General features: G+C 36.9%; 2 protein-coding genes across 2 annotated transcripts in view; one reads left to right on the forward strand and one right to left on the reverse strand.

Moving 5' to 3' along the window:
• LOC140165612 (ubiquitin-conjugating enzyme E2 T-like) overlaps nucleotides 1–12,389 on the reverse strand; it is a 264,610-nt gene extending 252,221 nt beyond the window's left edge. Inside the window, exon 1 of the mRNA XM_072188897.1 lies at nucleotides 12,320–12,389. Within this exon, the coding sequence (XP_072044998.1) occupies nucleotides 12,320–12,374 (55 nt within the window). The 5' untranslated portion in view covers nucleotides 12,375–12,389. The remainder of the gene's footprint in view (nucleotides 1–12,319) is intronic.
• Nucleotides 1–18,552, forward strand: part of LOC140165611 (uncharacterized) — a 28,088-nt gene extending 9,536 nt beyond the window's left edge. The window contains exon 2 of the mRNA XM_072188894.1: nucleotides 16,350–18,552. Coding sequence (XP_072044995.1) covers nucleotides 16,429–17,967 — 1,539 coding nt within the window. The 5' untranslated portion in view covers nucleotides 16,350–16,428 and the 3' untranslated portion in view covers nucleotides 17,968–18,552. The remainder of the gene's footprint in view (nucleotides 1–16,349) is intronic.
• Nucleotides 18,553–18,930: the final 378 nt, after the last annotated feature.

Here is an 18,930-nt window from a genome sequence, read left to right on the forward strand (position 1 = left end):
CGTGGAATCACATACCGTTGTCCTGACGGATAACACAACCGTGGTAGCCTACCCCAACAGACAAGGGGACTCCGGGCCACCACGATTGAGCCTGCATGCACGACACCTGATAGGGTGGTGCAAGTTCAGGCAGATTACGATGAGAGCGATACACATCGCTGGCGTCACCAGCATCCTCGCGCACAATCTGTCACGAGGAAGGGTGTCGGGACCAGCAGAATGGTCCCTTGCTCCAGGTCGCTCAGGCGATCTTCAAGGGGATGTACCACCCCTCGAAAGATCTGTTCGCATCTCATCGCAATCATCCACTGCCGTGTACTGCTCAAGGGTCGCGGACCCCCAAGCATTCACCGTGGACGCTCTGTCCATAGACTGGGGAGGGATGACAGCTTATGCAGTCCCTCCGATCTCACTACTCATGAGGGTGGTGGCCTAGATCGGGTGGGAAGACTGCATTGTCATTCTGCTAGCGGCAAGGCCGCTGGCACTCCCGAGGTACCAGATCTACTCCGGATGCCCGGAGCGGAGGTACCCAGTCTATCACTAGAGCACCTGCAGTTAGCTGCATGGCCCTTACCAGGGAACACGCAGCGGAGGAATACTTTTCATCAGAAGCTGTTTTTCTCATCGCCGGGGCTAGACGGAAGTCTACCCTTCGTACGTATAGCCAGAGTCTGGCTCCATACTACGCTTGGTGCAATGAGACAAATAGCTCTTCCGCTAGAGCCTCTGTGCTGCTAGTTCGGAGTTTCTGACAGAAAAGTTCCAAGCAAGACTTCAGCGGGCCACTTGGGCCAGCTATAAGTCAGCTGTCCTCTCCATTCACCGAGGTTTGAGGCGAATTCGACTATCATAGCCGATGGTTACCTTATTAGTCTACGCCTCGACGGTATGTTCAGCAGTGTCTACCTAAAAAGGAAAGTGATCCTCCTAAGGGATCCCAACACAGTCTTAGATTACTTTAAGGGTCACCCTTTTGACCTTCCGTCAAAAGCGCGCTTAAATCGTAACTCTCAAGATGGCTTTCCGGTTTGGCGTTGGCTTCGGGACGGCGGTGCTGAGTTGCACACGGTCTCGAGGTTAGCTTCCGTGTTCACAAACACTGGAGCGACACTGTTTCGGCGCTCTGTTCTCGTGACTACGAAGGGGCGCGGTGCATACCGACATTCGTCCCTCTCCAATCCCCAGGGTTGGGCAAGGTTCGGCTGAAGCCAAAGATAGGCTGGGGTGTCCGATAAGGCGCTGCAGCACTATTTCTTCCGAACACAAGCCTTGCGAGGACTCACGACCGCATTCATCACCCTTACAGAGCCTTTCGGTCCAGCCGCTGTCGCAATGGCTGGTCCAGGTGTTGGTGGGGTCCGGGGATCGCGAAGGTTTCGCGTCCCACGACCCACTCGACGAAGCTATCTCATCATCTTGGGTATACCGTTCGGTTGTCCCTTGAGGAGATCTAGCAGGCGGTGTCCCGGAAGCCACCTTCGCCCTTCTCTACGATACTTCCGTTTACGCTAGTAATCAGAGACGGGGCGGGAGGTTTACCGGGACATTGTTCGGGCGATCATAATACGGTGGTGTACGGGTACCAGGTTTTCAGACTATACAGAATACTCAGCATGGTAAGAACCAGTGTCGCTATTCTTAACCACCAAACTTATTAAGTAAGGAGGTTTATGTCTGTGATCGCGTGGTCTTTTTGTTTCCCGACCGTTGGGGAAAATATTTTCTGACCTCGCGAAAACCATCGTTACCGCTCCCGATCCCTGATCAGATGCTGACCAATCTTGTACCTCCATCCGTCGGTTACTTGCTAGATCGATCTTTCAGATGTTGATGCAAGAAGTATCTTAATCAACATCGGAAGCGGTAAGATCGACCGGTGTACTGAGTCTAGTCCCAAACAGAAATGTTTGGTAGACTCATAACCGGTGCGATCTTACCTTTCCGATGTTGATTATCCCGGACCCCGGCCACCCCCTACAAGTTTGGTCCGAGTAGGGGATCCCAAGTCGGATAAGGGGCGATCATATGGTGTGACGTCACCTTTTGGGTGAGTCCACCGGGGATCGGGGTTTTTGTTATTTATTCATTTATGTGGGACAAAATGACTATTGGTTTTTTCCGCATCTCGGGATCGATGCAAGAAGTATCTTAATCAACATCGGAAAGGTAAGATCGCACCGGTTATGAGTCTACCAAACATTTCTGTTTGGGACTATTATTTTACAATTTTGGACCACCCTGTATGTTTAACGCAAGGGAAACTTAACTCTTTCTTCCTAATTTGTTTGAAGGACCCATGCAATGTCTTTCTGAATCCATATTTATTTTGAACTACATAGCTTTCAGAAAAGGACAAATATGGGGTTCACCATGACAAGAAAGATGCTAATTTTGTTGTTGTTCCACCCTGTATATTTCTCACCCACCCTGTATAATGATGTTATGCTTTGTTGATTTGGTATCCTTGTAATATAAGCTTTCCAGAAATATATACTTATAATGGTCTAAAATGTATTCATTAAAAGTTGTGTTGAATTGAATCAAAATTGGTGATATTTTTCTCATTTTACATCATGTTACACAAAAGATGACCAATTCATGACATGCGACCATAAGTGTAACACATATGGGCCCTATATCGAAAAATATGCAAGCAAAGGGTAAACTTTTTGCACTATCCTTTAGAGTACATCAAAGTCTAGGGAAGGTTTTTTCATTTTTTCAAAATATTTGTTTTTTAAAACAAAAATAGGCCTATACACTATTATGTGCAATTTTGGCTTTTTTCACATGTTTTTTTCAATATTTCAAAAAAAAAGAGACAAATTTCAAAAAAATAAAAAAACCTTCCCTAAGTTCATGTCTCTTCTTCATGAAAAGCTAACTGAATTTTTTTTACTCCGAACGGATTTTTTTCTAAATTGTCACAAAAAAATTGGGGTAAAAAAGTAAATTTTTGTGATTTTTTCAAAAACTTGAGATTTTTGAACAAATCTGACGTCACCATGGGATTCCTTGACTCATTTCTTTTCCAAAAATGTATAGTTTTATATACTTTGGGTATACGAATTTACGATTCAGAAATAATGAAGCTCCCATTACTCTGCCCTTAAGGTAGGAGCCTCGGATAATAGGCCCATGCAGGAAAATAGCCACTATATCAAATCAGAATTATGTATCCACATCAAATGTATAACCAATTTAGGATAAGACTTTACTCCACTTATTTTAATGTTTCATGAAAATTGAAACATTTCTTATGTTTTTCTTTATTTTGTGAAAATTCCCTAATTTTTTCTACAAATAATTATTGCTAGCCCAGAGGGAATGTGATATGGTTTCCAAAGTTTGAGGGGTGGTTAATAAGCCTAATATCTAAATTCTCTCGCCAGATTTTTTTGATAAAGTGTTTATTTTTTGAGAAAATGATTTTTTCCATTTTAAATTAGGGAAATCTAGAAACACCCATAACTTAAAATAGAAATACTTTATTAAAAAAAGCTGGCGAGAAAAGTTTCTAAATTTAATAACCTTTCATATATGACACCTTGTTTGTTAAAATTGGCCCTATGGTTAGCTCAGACAATAATTATGAAATTGGGTCATTCAGTGTTTCTAGATCAAATCAAGAAAATTTGAGCAAGTACTAACATTACCTTCAAATATCCCCTTTATTACTGGCCAATATATTGGAAAAAAGTCACTAAAATTATTTGGTAACATTTTTGTAATAAAAAGATCCAAAAAGCAGTTCTATAAAGGGGATATAAAGGAGAAAAATAATATTTAAACATAGTATCCATTTTCAAATATTTACCAATTTTAGTGAACGAGGCTTAGTGTCAAAACCACTTTATGTACAAAGTCAATGGGGTTTCTTAATGATAAAAAATGGCATAACTCAAAAACGCTTTGTTGGCAAAAATTAAAAATTGGCAGGCAAGTTTTTCTCACCCAACTACACATCCTGTATCATTTTCAACCAAATCTGTGCATGACACCGTAGCCGATAATACTACCTTAAACTTGAAATGGGTAACAAAAATTACATGTAGCTGGTTTGCAAGCTTTAAATTTTTTATAAAATCTTGACTTCATAGAGTTGGGTTTCTGTTAACTCTTTTGCAGTCTCCGAAACAAACTGTTCAGCTAGCTTGTGCAAATATAAACATGTAAAAGAGCTTGTGAATCCAATATATTTATCAAAATGTAGCATTTAGATCCTCAAGTCACTTGTCTACAGTGGAGAATAGGGTGCATCAAACGCCTCTCATGTCAACCGATTTTTTTGTACCCAGAGTTTTTCGTAACTAGAGATAGATGCCGTTGGTGGCGTCTGGCCAGATGAAGGGGCTATACCCGGCTACCTGTAGGCCTATACATGTATAGACCTGTGACGTCGCGCAGACGTCACAGGTTTATTAGGTCTGTCGATTAAATGCACTTTTTTGGCCCAGATGCTGTTTCGTATGGTCATTTTCACGGTAAAGGGTGTAACTTTTGATTTTTAGGGTCAAAATTTCAAACCACTTTTAAAATATGTTTCTGTTTACTGAAATCATGTGCATAGAAACTTAAATTCCAGTAAAATAATGTTTCAAGGCTTAAACCTTTTGATTTATAATAAAAAATTTGACATTGCCATAACATTTTGGTTAAAATCTAAGAAAAAATGTGTTTTACATAAGCTCAGAAAATTATGAAATGAAAGCTGGAATACATGTGAAATTCCATTCCAAATTTCCAAAGTAAGCCAACAGATATAAGTTAAATTTTATACCATGTTTTGCTATGTTTGTAATTGCAGTTTTGAAAATCTTTAACATCAAGTGTCATTTACAATGGAAATTTCCAAACCTTATACGTATATTTTTGAAGTTTTATTGGGTTCCTAAAATAATTTGAATGTCTAACTTCATGTATAAAATACTACTTGATAAAAGGAACCTCCCAGCCAAGTTTCATAGAAATTGGAGTTAGTTTCTAAACTGGTTTACCAGTAATTATTCTTTGACTCCTGTTCACATCTTATTTTTTTTGTAATGTCTTGTCTTGTCCTGATGTTTGTATTTGTATTTTCATTTGTACTACATGTACTAGTTACTGACCAAATGGATGACTTTGCCAAAAAGATAGAAATGCATGAATACAAGCAATCTTGTAAATTTATATTCCAAATGACATGATCTTCAAAGTAAGAAGTGTAAATGCAGAAACCTTGAAAGAGGATTGGAAATTGGAGGGATTAGAATATGCAATAGCTGCCCATAGACATTTGACAACTTCTGCATTCTATATTGTACACAATCTAAAAATATAACACCTGCCAGCTATTGCAGATCCCACAGTATGTATATTTAGCATAAAATTATAGGAGATATTTAAAGTAGACATCAGGGTTTAGGGCAAGAAAGTCCTATCTGCAATAGCTGCTCTAGGTGTCATACTGTTAGATGTGTACAAACTACACTATAGAATGCAGAAATATCTATGGGGCAGCTATTGGTTATCTTTAGGACTGTCCTTCTGGTCCCAAACCCTCATATTGTATAAGATGTAAGCACTTATCTAGCATTGTAAATATGCAGAGAGAATTACTGCTTGAATATCAGGCTAGCTAGCTGCAAACACTTGATGTACAGTGTTAATGGATACTCACTGGCTTGGCATTCAAGCAGTTCATTTTATTCCTCAGCAAACATCTAAAAATACACATTCCTATTGCACATACAAAGTGCGGTACTGTAATAATAAAAAAACATTCAAAATTGTATAAAAATATCCACATTCAAAGCTACCGTAAAAAACATTTCATGCATGCAAGCAAGAACAACTTCGCTACTACCGTATTGGTCCGAGTATAGTCCCACCCGTTTTTTATGTGAAAATTTTTCACAATTGGGGGTGGGATTATACTCAATTTAAAAAAAAAATTTTTTTTTTTTTTTTTTTTTTTAAAGTTTATTTTTCGGTTTGGAGTGTCCTGGACCTAGACCTAGATGCTAGGATCATTCATGGTTGACCTAAAAAAAAAAAAAAAAATTTCCAAGATATTTTGTATTTTTAATATGAAAATTGATACTTTGTTTTCATGTCATACTCTGTTAATGATTTCAAAATGCATTCAAATTCAATGCATTTTGAAATCATTAATAGAGTATGACATGAATACAAATTATCAATTTTCATATTAAAAATACAAAATATCTTGAATTTTTTTAAAATTTTGTTTTAGATCAACCATGAATGATCCTAGCATCTAGGTCTAGGTTCAGGGACACTCAAAAAAAAAAAAAAAAAACTTAAAAAAAAAAAATTTTTTTTTTTACAATTTCTGAAATTTTTCGAAAAATGGGGGGTGGGATTATACTCGAACATGGGACTATACTCGGACGAATACGGTATTTCATTTTTAAAAGCTGAAAAACACCATTTTAAAACTTTTTTGAGTTTCTAGGCAATTGCCTTTTGAATGACACCCTTTATCCCAATGTTTGAAAGTGAAATTGAAACTTTATCATCACTTGTAGCATATTTTCTTGATACATATGTATTTTTATTTCAACTTATTTCAAAAATGGATGTCTGTTTTTGCATGAACTCTTCAATTAAATATCTTCAAATCATCTAGAAATAAAGGATTGCCTAAAGTGAGTGACATCTATAGCCTCGGTTCAAGGAGACAGGGCTCTGGGATGGTGTTGTTGTTTTATGTTTTTGTATTTGTTTTTGCTTCTCAATTTATTTTTATTCACTGGATGCCTTTAAGGGATCTAAAATGAGCGTTTATTATGTTTCGACAGTATTTTTTGTGGGACATGAGAGCACCTCAGACCTATCGAATTGTATTCTGAATCTGAAGCATGTCTTTCTGATATCAAATAATTTTCATTTTTGAAAATCACAATATAATACAAATTTTATGACAAATTATAAAAATTCAATATTTTTCAAATTTTTGATATATAACAATCCTCAAAGTAAATGATATAAATCTAATGACATATTCTTAAAGTGTATGTAGCAGGACGAAAAAGCCGACGGTCAATTGAAAATTTTGACCTTTCATATTGAAGATATGGATTTTTTTCCCAAAAGACCTAATTTTTTTTGGTGTTTTGGGAAAAAAATCCATATCTTCAATACGAAAGGTCAAAATTTTCTATTGATTGCTGGCTTTTCATCCCACCTACATATCTTACTATAAATAGGGGAATGTTGTATGTGTGTCCACGCAAAAGCTCCGTCAGTTTCGATCCAAATGTCGCCAAATTAACACGGGAAATCGAGGAATAGACGACAATGCGCTTACAGTTGATTTGGTTGACAACGGTCAAGTATTGGCCTCAAAATAAGTAAAAAGTGAGTTTTTCGGGCAAATTTATAGCGGTAGTGTGTTTACGGCCTATGCCAACCAACGCGTCCACATGTCTAGCATAAACCAGCGTCGTTAACGCGTCGGCGTACGACGCTGACGCCGCTTGACTTGCACGCGACGGGTGCAGCCGCGTGCGCTTAGCCAACTTATGCACGGGGTTATGGTCATAGACATACCACCTAGACCTGTAACTGCCCATCCCTAACCATGGCAGTAGGTGAAGCCACGTATCCAAGGTGATTTTGGTCGGGTGGTCGGACGCGGAGAAATAAGCGTTCATGTCTGGAACGAAAAACGCGATGCGTTTGTTGTTGTTGTTTTCAGCTAAGGCAGTGGCCATTTATTACTATTACTTGCATTTATAAAGGTACAAAAAATGCTTTGTCAACTCTATAATAACATGTTAATATATCGTGCATCTATTTTTCAAAAGTGTTTTTAGAACGTTATTAAAACGTTTTTATACCCTTTATATAAACCAACAATCTATATAAATAAAAGGAAGTCGCTAAATCTTGTGCGCGAATATCTTGTAAATTTATATTCCAAATGACATGATCTTCAAAGTAAGAAGTGTAAATGCAGAAACCTTGAAAGAGGATTGGAAATTGGAGGGATTAGAATATGCAATAGCTGCCCATAGACATTTGACAACTTCTGCATTCTATATTGTACACAATCTAAAAATATAACACCTGCCAGCTATTGCAGATCCCACAGTATGTATATTTAGCATAAAATTATAGGAGATATTTAAAGTAGACATCAGGGTTTAGGGCAAGAAAGTCCTATCTGCAATAGCTGCTCTAGGTGTCATACTGTTAGATGTGTACAAACTACACTATAGAATGCAGAAATATCTATGGGGCAGCTATTGGTTATCTTTAGGACTGTCCTTCTGGTCCCAAACCCTCATATTGTATAAGATGTAAGCACTTATCTAGCATTGTAAATATGCAGAGAGAATTACTGCTTGAATATCAGGCTAGCTAGCTGCAAACACTTGATGTACAGTGTTAATGGATACTCACTGGCTTGGCATTCAAGCAGTTCATTTTATTCCTCAGCAAACATCTAAAAATACACATTCCTATTGCACATACAAAGTACGGTACTGTAATAATAAAAAAAACATTCAAAAATTGTATAAAAAATATCCACATTCAAAGCTACCGTAAAAAACATTTCATGCATGCAAGCAAGAACAACTTCGCTACTACCGTATTGGTCCGAGTATAGTCCCACCCGTTTTTTATGTGAAAATTTTTTTGGGGGTGGGATTATTTTCGAATTTTTTTTTTTTTTTTTTTTTTTTTTTTTTTTTTATTTTTCGGTTTTGGAGTGTCCTGGACCTAGACCTAGATGCTAGGATCATTCATGGTTGACCTAAAAAAAAAAAAAAAAATTTCCAAGATATTTTGTATTTTAATATGAAAATTGATACTTTGTTTTCATGTCATACTCTGTTAATGATTTCAAAATGCATTCAAATTCAATGCATTTTGAAATCATTAATAGAGTATGACATGAATACAAATTATCAATTTTCATATTAAAAATACAAAATATCTTGAATTTTTATTTATTTTTATTTTTTAGGTCAACCATGAATGATCCTAGCATCTAGGTCTAGGTTCAGGGACACTCCAAAACCGAAAAAAAAAAAACTTAAAAAAAAAAAAAAATTTTTTTATTTTTTTTTTTACAATTTAAAAAAAAAAAAAAAAAATGGGGGGTGGGATTATACTCGAACATGGGACTATACTCGGACGAATACGGTATTTCATTTTTAAAAGCTGAAAAACACCATTTTAAAACTTTTTGAGTTTCTAGGCAATTGCCTTTTGAATGACACCCTTTATCCCAATGTTTGAAAGTGAAATTGAAACTTTATCATCACTTGTAGCATATTTTCTTGATACATATGTATTTTTATTTCAACTTATTTCAAAAATGGATGTCTGTTTTTGCATGAACTCTTCAATTAAATATCTTCAAATCATCTAGAAATAAAGGATTGCCTAAAGTGAGTGACATCTATAGCCTCGGTTCAAGGAGACAGGGCTCTGGGATGGTGTTGTTGTTTTATGTTTTTTGTATTTGTTTTTTGCTTCTCAATTTATTTTTATTCACTGGATGCCTTTAAGGGATCTAAAATGAGCGTTTATTATGCGTTTCGACAGTATTTTTTGTGGGACATGAGAGCACCTCAGACCTATCGAATTGTATTCTGAATCTGAAGCATGTCTTTCTGATATCAAATAATTTTCATTTTTGAAAATCACAATATAATACAAATTTTATGACAAATTATAAAAATTCAATATTTTTCAAATTTTTGATATATAACAATCCTCGAAGTAAATGATATAAATCTAATGACATATTCTTAAAGTGTATGTAGCAGGACGAAAACCGACGGTCAATTGAAAATTTTGACCTTTCATATTGAAGATATGGATTTTTTTCCCAAAAAGACCTAATTTTTTTGGTGTTTTGGGAAAAAATCCATATCTTCAATACTGAAAAGGTCAAAATTTTCAATTGATCGTCGACTTCATCCCACCTACATATCTTACTATAAATAGGGGAATGTTGTATGTGTGTCCACGCAAAAGCTCCGTCAGTTTCGATCCAAATGTCGCCAAATTAACACGGGAAATCGAGGAATAGACGACAATGTGTTTAAAGTTTATTTGGTTGAAAACGGTCAAGTATTGGCCTCAAAATAAGTAAAAAGTGAGTTTTTCGGGCAAATTTATAGCGGTAGTTTGTTTACGGCCTATGCCAACCAAGCAGCGTCCACATGTCTAGCATAAACAGCGTCGTTAGCGCGTCGGCGTACCTGACGCAGCGCCGCTTGACTTGCGCGCACGGGTGCCGCAGCGTGCGCTTAGCCAACTTATGCGCGGGGTTATGGTCATAGACATACCACCTAGACCTGTAACTGCCCATCCCTAACCATGGCAGTAGGTGAAGCCACGTATCCAAGGTGATTTTGGTCGGGTGGTCGGACGCGGAGAAATAAGCGTTCATGTCTGGAACGAAAAACGCGATGCGTTTGTTGTTGTTGTTTTCAGCTAAGGCAGTGGCCATTTATTACTATTACTTGCATTTATAAAGGTACAAAAAATGCTTTGTCAACTCTATAATAACATGTTAATATATCGTGCATCTATTTTTCAAAAGTGTTTTTAGAACGTTATTAAAACGTTTTTATACCCTTTATATAAACCAACAATCTATATAAATAAAAGGAAGTCGCTAAATCTTGTGCGCGAATAGACTCAGAGATGATTTCACTTTCAGCTCTGATTTATTAAATACATTGATCGGGTACATATTGCCATTAAACCATCTGAGGTTCATTTTGCAAAAATTGATGGTAACTAAGAGAATAACATAAAAACTGTCGTGTTGCTATGCAAAATCGCATGCAGTGGCATTGTGGGTAATAAGGACAGTGTGAACGGCGTAATAATATTTCCATTAAAAACCATCGCAGAGCAACATTGCCCTGTTTTCTGCCAACTGCGAGGTGGCCAAGAAATGATTCAGGCTATCTAGATGCACAACATCGCGTGCTTTAAGAATGATCTTACGAGCTTTTAAGCCCTACGCATGAGCTACGCACCCCATTTTCCGCCACTGCACGAAGTTGGCAGCCAAGAGATTAAGGCTACGTCGCGTGAATTTTATTATTTATTCTAGGCCTATAATGAATCGTCGTTTAGTTTTACAGCCACATTCATACGGGAGATTGAGGAATATACGGGGAACGCATTGCACTTTATTTGGTTGAAAACGGTCAAGACCAAGAATTGGCCTCAAAATCAGTGAAAATATGGTTAAAACCGGGGATTTTCCCGGGATTTTTTGTTTTCAAAACTCAGTGGTAGCGCGTACCGTAACTAACTGGCAGCATGGGGTTGGCGTTAGTGCGTCGGCGTACTGAGCAATGTGACGCTTACGCACGGGTGCATAATATGCACAGACCAACTTTCCGTGCCAGAGAAATAGAAAAGAAAAGAAAGGAAGACAAAACTGAAAAGGTAGGCCTATGGATGGGTCGGGTTGTGGATTATATGCATGGTACTGGATTCGGTTAAGAGATTACCCGCCAAGATGATAAAAATCGTGAGGATACGAGAGGAAAGAAGGAAGCTAAAAATGAAAGAATAAATAAATAAATAAATAAATAAATAAATAAATAAATAACGTAAAAAAAAACTAAAATAATGAGAACAGAATTAAATAGATAAAATTCAAAGGGAAATCACAAGCTAAGCAGGAAATATGAAAAATGGGAACAAAATGTAGAAAAAAGCCAAAACTAAAAGGAGAAATGTAAGAAATGGTAGATTTATAAAATAATGCATGGAAGCAGGGCTCAATAAATGAATAACATGGAAAGCGAAATCACGAGCTAAGCAGCATGGGAACAAAATAGACCTATGCAAAAGAAACTGAAGAGAAAGAAAGGAGCTAAATGAATAGAAAAAAAAAGAAGAAGACAAAAAAGGTAGGCCTACGGGTAGGCCTATAATACAGGTTATGATTACAGTAACTAAATGAAACGGGAGCAAACTAAAGAGGGAAAGAAAGAAACTAATCAGGAAAATTAAGGGAAAAAAGAAGTTAAAATTAGAAACTAATCACGAAAAATAAGAAAAATAAATAACAATTACTGAAGGAAACGGGAAATCACAAGCTAAGCAGCTGATAAAAATGAAGCTATAAAGGAAAGCATTATAAGAAAGGATAGATTTAGAAAATAATGGGAATGGGGTTAGGCCTAGATAGATAAATAACATGGAAACGGAAAATCAAAAGCTAAATAGCATTTTGTTTTAATGGAAACAAACTAGGCCCGTGCAGAATAAACTGAAAAGAAAATGGAAATGCAAGAAGGGACAGGTTTAGAAAAATAAAATTTACCTTTCAATGATTCTACCTTTTCAGTAATTCCTCCTGTTTTAGTGATCGCTCCCATTTACTCATCTAGCGGGGACCCGCGCGAAGCGCGGGTATCCCGCTAGTAAGTATAAATCATCAGATTTATAAAGTTTACTTCAAGTACTGTTAAATATCAAAAATATCAATTTATGATTTGCCATAAAATGTGTATTAAATTGCGAATTTCAAAAAATCAAAATTATTTGATATCAGAATGACATTCTTCGTATTCAGAATGCAATTCGATATGTCTGATGTGCTCTATATGTCCCACAATAAATACTGTCCAAACGTTCATACCCCAGCCCTTAAGAAATTAACCAGAGAAAATTGCTGATCCCAAGCAATTGTTATTTTTATTGACTCGGGCAATAAGAAAGAATCAAAGGAACTCAGATTGCTGAATAATTTGACTATATGTATGTAGACCAGTATATTAATGAGTGCACTGTCATCAGGTACTGGTCACGCCCAATCGATTCCAAACAAATAATTTTGTCAACTTCAATTGACCTTATCATTTGTTTTTGTTTTGTTTTTGTTATTATAGTCTAAAGAAATTTGAAATAAAATAGAGAAAGGTCATTTTCAAGGGGAAAGCTACAAATATTATTCAGAGCAGCAAGAAGCTTGTGCAGTCTTTCTTTCTTTCGTTCTTTCTTTCTTTCGTTCATTCGTTCTTTTCGTTCGTTCTTTCTCTTTCTTTCTTTCTTTCTTTTATTCTTTCTTTCTTTCTTTCTTTCTTTCTTTCATTCCTTTATTTTCTTCCTTCTTTCCTTCCTTTCTCCCTCGCTTTGTTCAAATTCCTGTGACCATGTATAAAGCCATGATTTCTCTGTGTTACAAAATTTAACATCTGTGTTACAAATTGTATGATTTCTGTGGTTTTCCATTTTCCAATATAAAGCACTGAAAAGCAAAAACAAACATGTTTTAAAAGTGTACTTTGTCTTACATGTGCCTTTTTACTGTAGTCTCCCCTCAACATCGCCATTAAAATTGAGCATCATCAATTAGGGGTTCATTCATAGGATTGAGGGCATGATCGCTGTTTATGCCCGAGGCGTGAGCCGAGGCATAAACAGCGATCATGCCTCAAATCCTATGAATGACCCCTGCTCATACATACCGACATTCTCAGCAATTCAAAACAGATGAAAATAAAAAGGGTTTACAAGTTTAAATAACATTTCCATACCGTTTTCCTTCATAAATTGGAAGAAAATGAGTAGGCCTACTTGCAGGGTCAGCTCGGCGCATGAGGTCAGCGGCCGAGAGTCAGCAGCGTGATCGCGTCATCTTTTTGCGCTCCGCGTGAGATGGGCGCCGTGACATGCGCGTGCACGCAACACTGGCAAATCGTGGATCGTGTTAATTGGGTTCCAACGCTGCGTGGCGCAGCTTGTTTATGCCCTGCGTACTGGTCATAAACGGTATTTATGACCAGCAAAAAAGGGCGCAAATCCAATCAGAAACGTCGTTATATCGTGAGTATGTATGAATGGTTGATTAATGCTAAATAATCACTTTTCTTTGTTTTATCTTGCAAATCAACACAAAAGTTCGACATTTTTTTCACTATTTTGAACCCCGAATTCTGTAAATTTTTCCGTATCACAGAGAAATCGTGGCTTTACCCTTGTTTACATGTACATATTACCTTGTCAATTGCTGCCAAATTTGACAAGATCTCAACATTGTAAAGTGCATTGTACATTGTATAATCTTAACATAGAGTGCATTGTATAATTTACATACCAACCAATACAGGAGCAGTTATTAGTTAACAGGAAATATTCAACCAACAGCAAACTACATATATGTGACATGATCTGGTCCATGGGGGCCAAAGGAGGCATTTTTGAAAATTGAGTTACTATGATTTTAACCGTATAAATACATTAGGCTATCATATACTGAAAACACCAAAGGTCTAGCATACTTCGTTCTAAAGTTATGAAGTTTTGTGATGTCTATTTTCTTATGTATTTTATTGTTTTTTACTCCATATTTTTGCCTTTATCTCAATTTCATATTTGCCGCCTTTGGCCCCCATGGACCAGATCGTGTCACATATAGTCTTTATGTTCCCAATCTTATTTTTCATACAGTTTAATTGAGAATGTAAGAACAGTTTGAAATGGGATGAACTATGAAGTTTTAATCCTTCATTTAAAAAAAGAATTAGCATGAGTGAGTGCCATTTTCTGGCAATGATTACTGTATAAAAAATGAAATAATGAGGATTTCTTACGAGAAAACATGACTTACATGTTGAAAATTTTTCTTTCTTTTCAAAACTGCATAATTTACAGAGCACCTAATTTCACATAATAATTATGTTGTCATGATCTGCAGGACACCTGCCCAATTTTCCATGAGATTATAGCACTATCATATTGGCAAGAATATTGTATAAAAAAAGAAAGAAAAACTTGATGTGCTTTGAAAAATAACTGAAGTTGTTAGTATTACTGAGGTGTGTCATGTGTGTTTTTATTATTCATGGGAGCATGTCCCTTTTAAGGACTGTTCTTGTTATTGTTCAACCAGGCATTACTTGAACTTAACCACCCATTTATAGCATTTGCATTGTATTTTCCATGGTGTTGAATGCATTTTAAATGCTTGGCAATAATAAATGTACTTTACATTCCTAAACTCACCCCGGTCATGGAGTTGTTTCATGTAACACTATGGACCACAATAGCCTCATCTCAATGGCATAGTTTAATAACCTCAATTAAACAATCATAGTGCAAAATTTGACTTCAAGTTGCAGAGTATGAGTTTTTGTACCCAAATTTTCAAAGGTCATTCAATGAATGTGTAAATGTATTGGGGATAAAGAACTTTGCCCTGATACATGTAGATGAACATAAATTGTGGATCCTAGTGTAATGTTTTCAAATGTCTAGCACAGGGTCTGGACTCTGATACCTGTATGATGATCTGATTTCAGCCGAGGGATGTCACGGTTTTGGGAATCAGGCTAGTTCTACAACTGCCGCCCTGATTTTGTGTAAACCTTTCGCATTCACATTTTTGCATAACATACACAATACATTAATTGCTTGCCTAAAGTTGACCTACTTCTCAGTGAGTAAATAACAAGCTTTCACACAGGTGCCTGTACGTGGCCATTTTATTTTCCTTCCTGTCTTTTTGTCTTTCTTCCTTGCTCATCCTTCAGCTTGTATTTCTTGTCGAACCTTCATCAACTATTTTCTGGAAGATTATCCTGATTAAAGATTTCCTTTTCTGTGTGCATGTAAGAAATAATTAATCCCGATATGCCAATGTTTTGTTTTATGTCTAAAACAAGAACTGGCTTTAAAAAAGACAACACCACATTTTTTTTACATGTGGTTAGAAGCTGTGCAATAATTGGGAGACATGACCTTAGTCTTCCACACAGGGAGTGTGAATTTCAAGTGGGTTTACCAGAATGGGGGATTCCATTTAAAATCTACAACCCCTATATGTACATGTACATGTAGGAGATTAAGGTCATGTCTTCCGGGCATGTCTTCCACTTTCAACATTCTACATGTATGTGTACCCTGCCTAACTAAGCAGAAGTGGGGTAAATTTCACATACATTGTATGGTCTGTGAATTATTAACATTGTAATTGTTCATGATTGTTTTTAAAAAAAAACAAGTAACACCATTGTGACATGATCTGATTGGATTAGATCAAGGCAAAAATATGGATTAAAAATGTAAGAAAATGAACATAACAACTTTTTACTCATTATAGTTCTAGACTATCTTTCAATGAACACATAAAAATTCATAACTTTGCAACCAAGTATTCCAGGGATGTGGGGATTTCAACATCAGTAAACATAGGTACTTTAGATGCTGAAATGGTAATTGTCGACTTTTGTTTGAGTGTATCATGTCACAAATTGATCATTTAAACCCCCTCCCACCTCCCTATCTCCCTATACATATAAGTACTTCTAAAATTAATTTGCCATTTTGTATCTTTATTTTCCTGAATACAGATAATGCCTCTTGCTGTGAGAGGTGGAAGATCGTCCATCACTGTCACTGACCATTAGACATCACCAATCATTGGTCACCATGGGTTGTACGCACTCCCGATCAGAAGATCTCCGTCAGCGGTCATCGTTACTACACAGCCATGCATTCATGGAGTCTTTGGAAGATGTACCGGGTTACTTTAATCAAACGTTAACTGCTACAGATTATATCTCAAGCACGCTTCCCAGTGCACGCTGTAATAAGCCTGAGATGTCATTCCATGGTCCACCGTCTCACCTTCAGAATTCTGTAGACGTACATCCATTCTGGTATGAGTACGGCCGTGATTTCCACCCCAAAGAACGATTTATTGATCGTAGCATGGACTCCATACCAGCTAGTTTACTACCCAGCACTAATACAGCTCAAGAAATGAGAAATATTGAAATCAGAGAATCAATGCAAAGTTTGAGGCAACAAGTAAGAGATGTTATGAGTACAAAGATCGATGAAGTTGATGTGGAAGAGTCTGTTTCACCCACACATGATGTGGAAGAGACTGTCTCATCGTCCCCATCAACTGGTGTGGAAAATGCAATGACACAAGAAGAACGATCTACTATAGAATTTTTTGAGTCCATGATAGAAGAAAGCCTTGATTTTGATAGTGATGGTGGATTGAGAGGCAGCAGCGATGGGGAGAGTAAAATAAGCAAAACACCGGACATCATAGATGACCGACCTAGAAATTGGCAAGAGCCATCACTGACCTCATTACTTCCAAATAACCTTGACCGCCCAACAGCTGGACGAGTACACGGTGTCGTTACTGAAGATCAAAATTCCCCGAAACGTGGATCGCCAATCAGACTAGTCCCTAACCATCATGCACAGGCAAGAACAACTTCACTACCAAACGGACATGCTAGTTTCCTGAAAAACAGTGTATACCTGCCCAAAGAAAGTTCAATATCGAGTTACCATAGAAGCGCGCAAGTGTCTCCTAGTCGGAAAGCGCCACCACCGCCCACAAAACCTAAACCAAAGCGCAGTGCCAATGAAGGAAACAAAAGGTACTCATATCCTATGGGTGCATCTCACCCAACGGAATTTGGTGCTAACTTTCTAATGGGTAATAGGCCAACAGGTGGAACCTATATATCCAATGGGAGCCAATTACATGGCAGCCCTAATAATAGTACAGTAAGTGAAGACATGGGTATAGTCTCTGATCTCAGCAACACTAAAAATGAACAAAATTCACCTGTTAAAAATATTGTGTATAATAACAGATTTATCCAATACTCAAATCAAAATGGACACTCACAGTTGTATAATCAACAACAACAGAGGGCGCCACCTGTTTTACGAGAAGAAAGAACTCAACACAATAAAGTTTTCCGACATTCCACATATGCGGAGAATAATAACGCAATGATGTACGGATACAATGTTGCAAATGGGAACAAAAACAACAGTAATGTTGTCGCAGATTCAATAGTGCACAGTAAAAGGCGATTATCAGATGATGCAATTTCAAATGATTCGGCAGTAGATGTACGAAAAGAGGTATCAACTGATGAGGGCGTCTTGCATGGAATAGAATCCGATTTAATAGAGCTACAACTCGCGTCGTAAACTCAAGGACTTTGGGCTATTCCATTTGAATGGATGACATGACCTTAAAGATTACCCACACAGAGGGTGTATATTTCAAATGGAGTTGCCCATTTAGGTAACCCCATTTAAAATTCACACTCTCTGTGTTGAAGATAAAGGCCATGCCTGCCATAGGGGTGTATGGGTTCAACTGGAATAGTCCATTCTAATTTAGGAAGGCAGATGCTATACTTTGTTTGCTTATAATTGGCAAAAATTAGTTGGTTTTTGAAACTGCACACATCAATAAAGTCCCAACTTATGCTTGCATACAATGTAAATACACATACATGTATGCATGTGTCAGTCAACAAGCGTAGGTGCTGCGCTCATCTGCGTGCAATGATTCTATATCAATCAGCTATGTTTTTTTTAAAAAAAGCCAATTATAAGTCAAATAAAGTATAGCCACTTGTCATTAAACATTTCTTGTAGAGCCGTCAGTGTTAAAAGCAGAAAAATACTTTATATGCTGTTATTTTTTCGCAAGGGTATTAGTTTTCATGAATTTCACGAGTGGACATGCAAGCCTGAAAATAACAATATGCAAAAATACAGTTTTTATATAAATGAACAACTCACTCAATTTTCAAAAATCCCAAAATTGTGAAAAATTGTGTTCACAAAAATAACAGTGTATACAGTAGTTTATTGGCTGAACATTTTGAATGCAACTCATGTGCAACAGGGTGATAAATAAACTACAAAATTATACTATTGGTAAATTATATATGTATTACAAGTCCAATAATTTACTCACGTTTTAGACGTTTCATCTTCCCATCGGAAGACTTCATCAGTAAGGCCAAAAAAAAAATATTGTTGTGTTGCCCTCAAGTGGAAAAATGGGAAAGTTGGGTCGGGCGGTCGGATTTTTTTTTTTTTTTTTTAACCTTCAGATTTAAAAAAATCCCCTCAAATATTAAATAATGCTTCTTCAAT

This window comes from Amphiura filiformis, chromosome 12 (genome assembly GCF_039555335.1).
Source record: "Amphiura filiformis chromosome 12, Afil_fr2py, whole genome shotgun sequence".
Lineage (NCBI taxonomy): Eukaryota > Metazoa > Echinodermata > Ophiuroidea > Amphilepidida > Amphiuridae > Amphiura > Amphiura filiformis.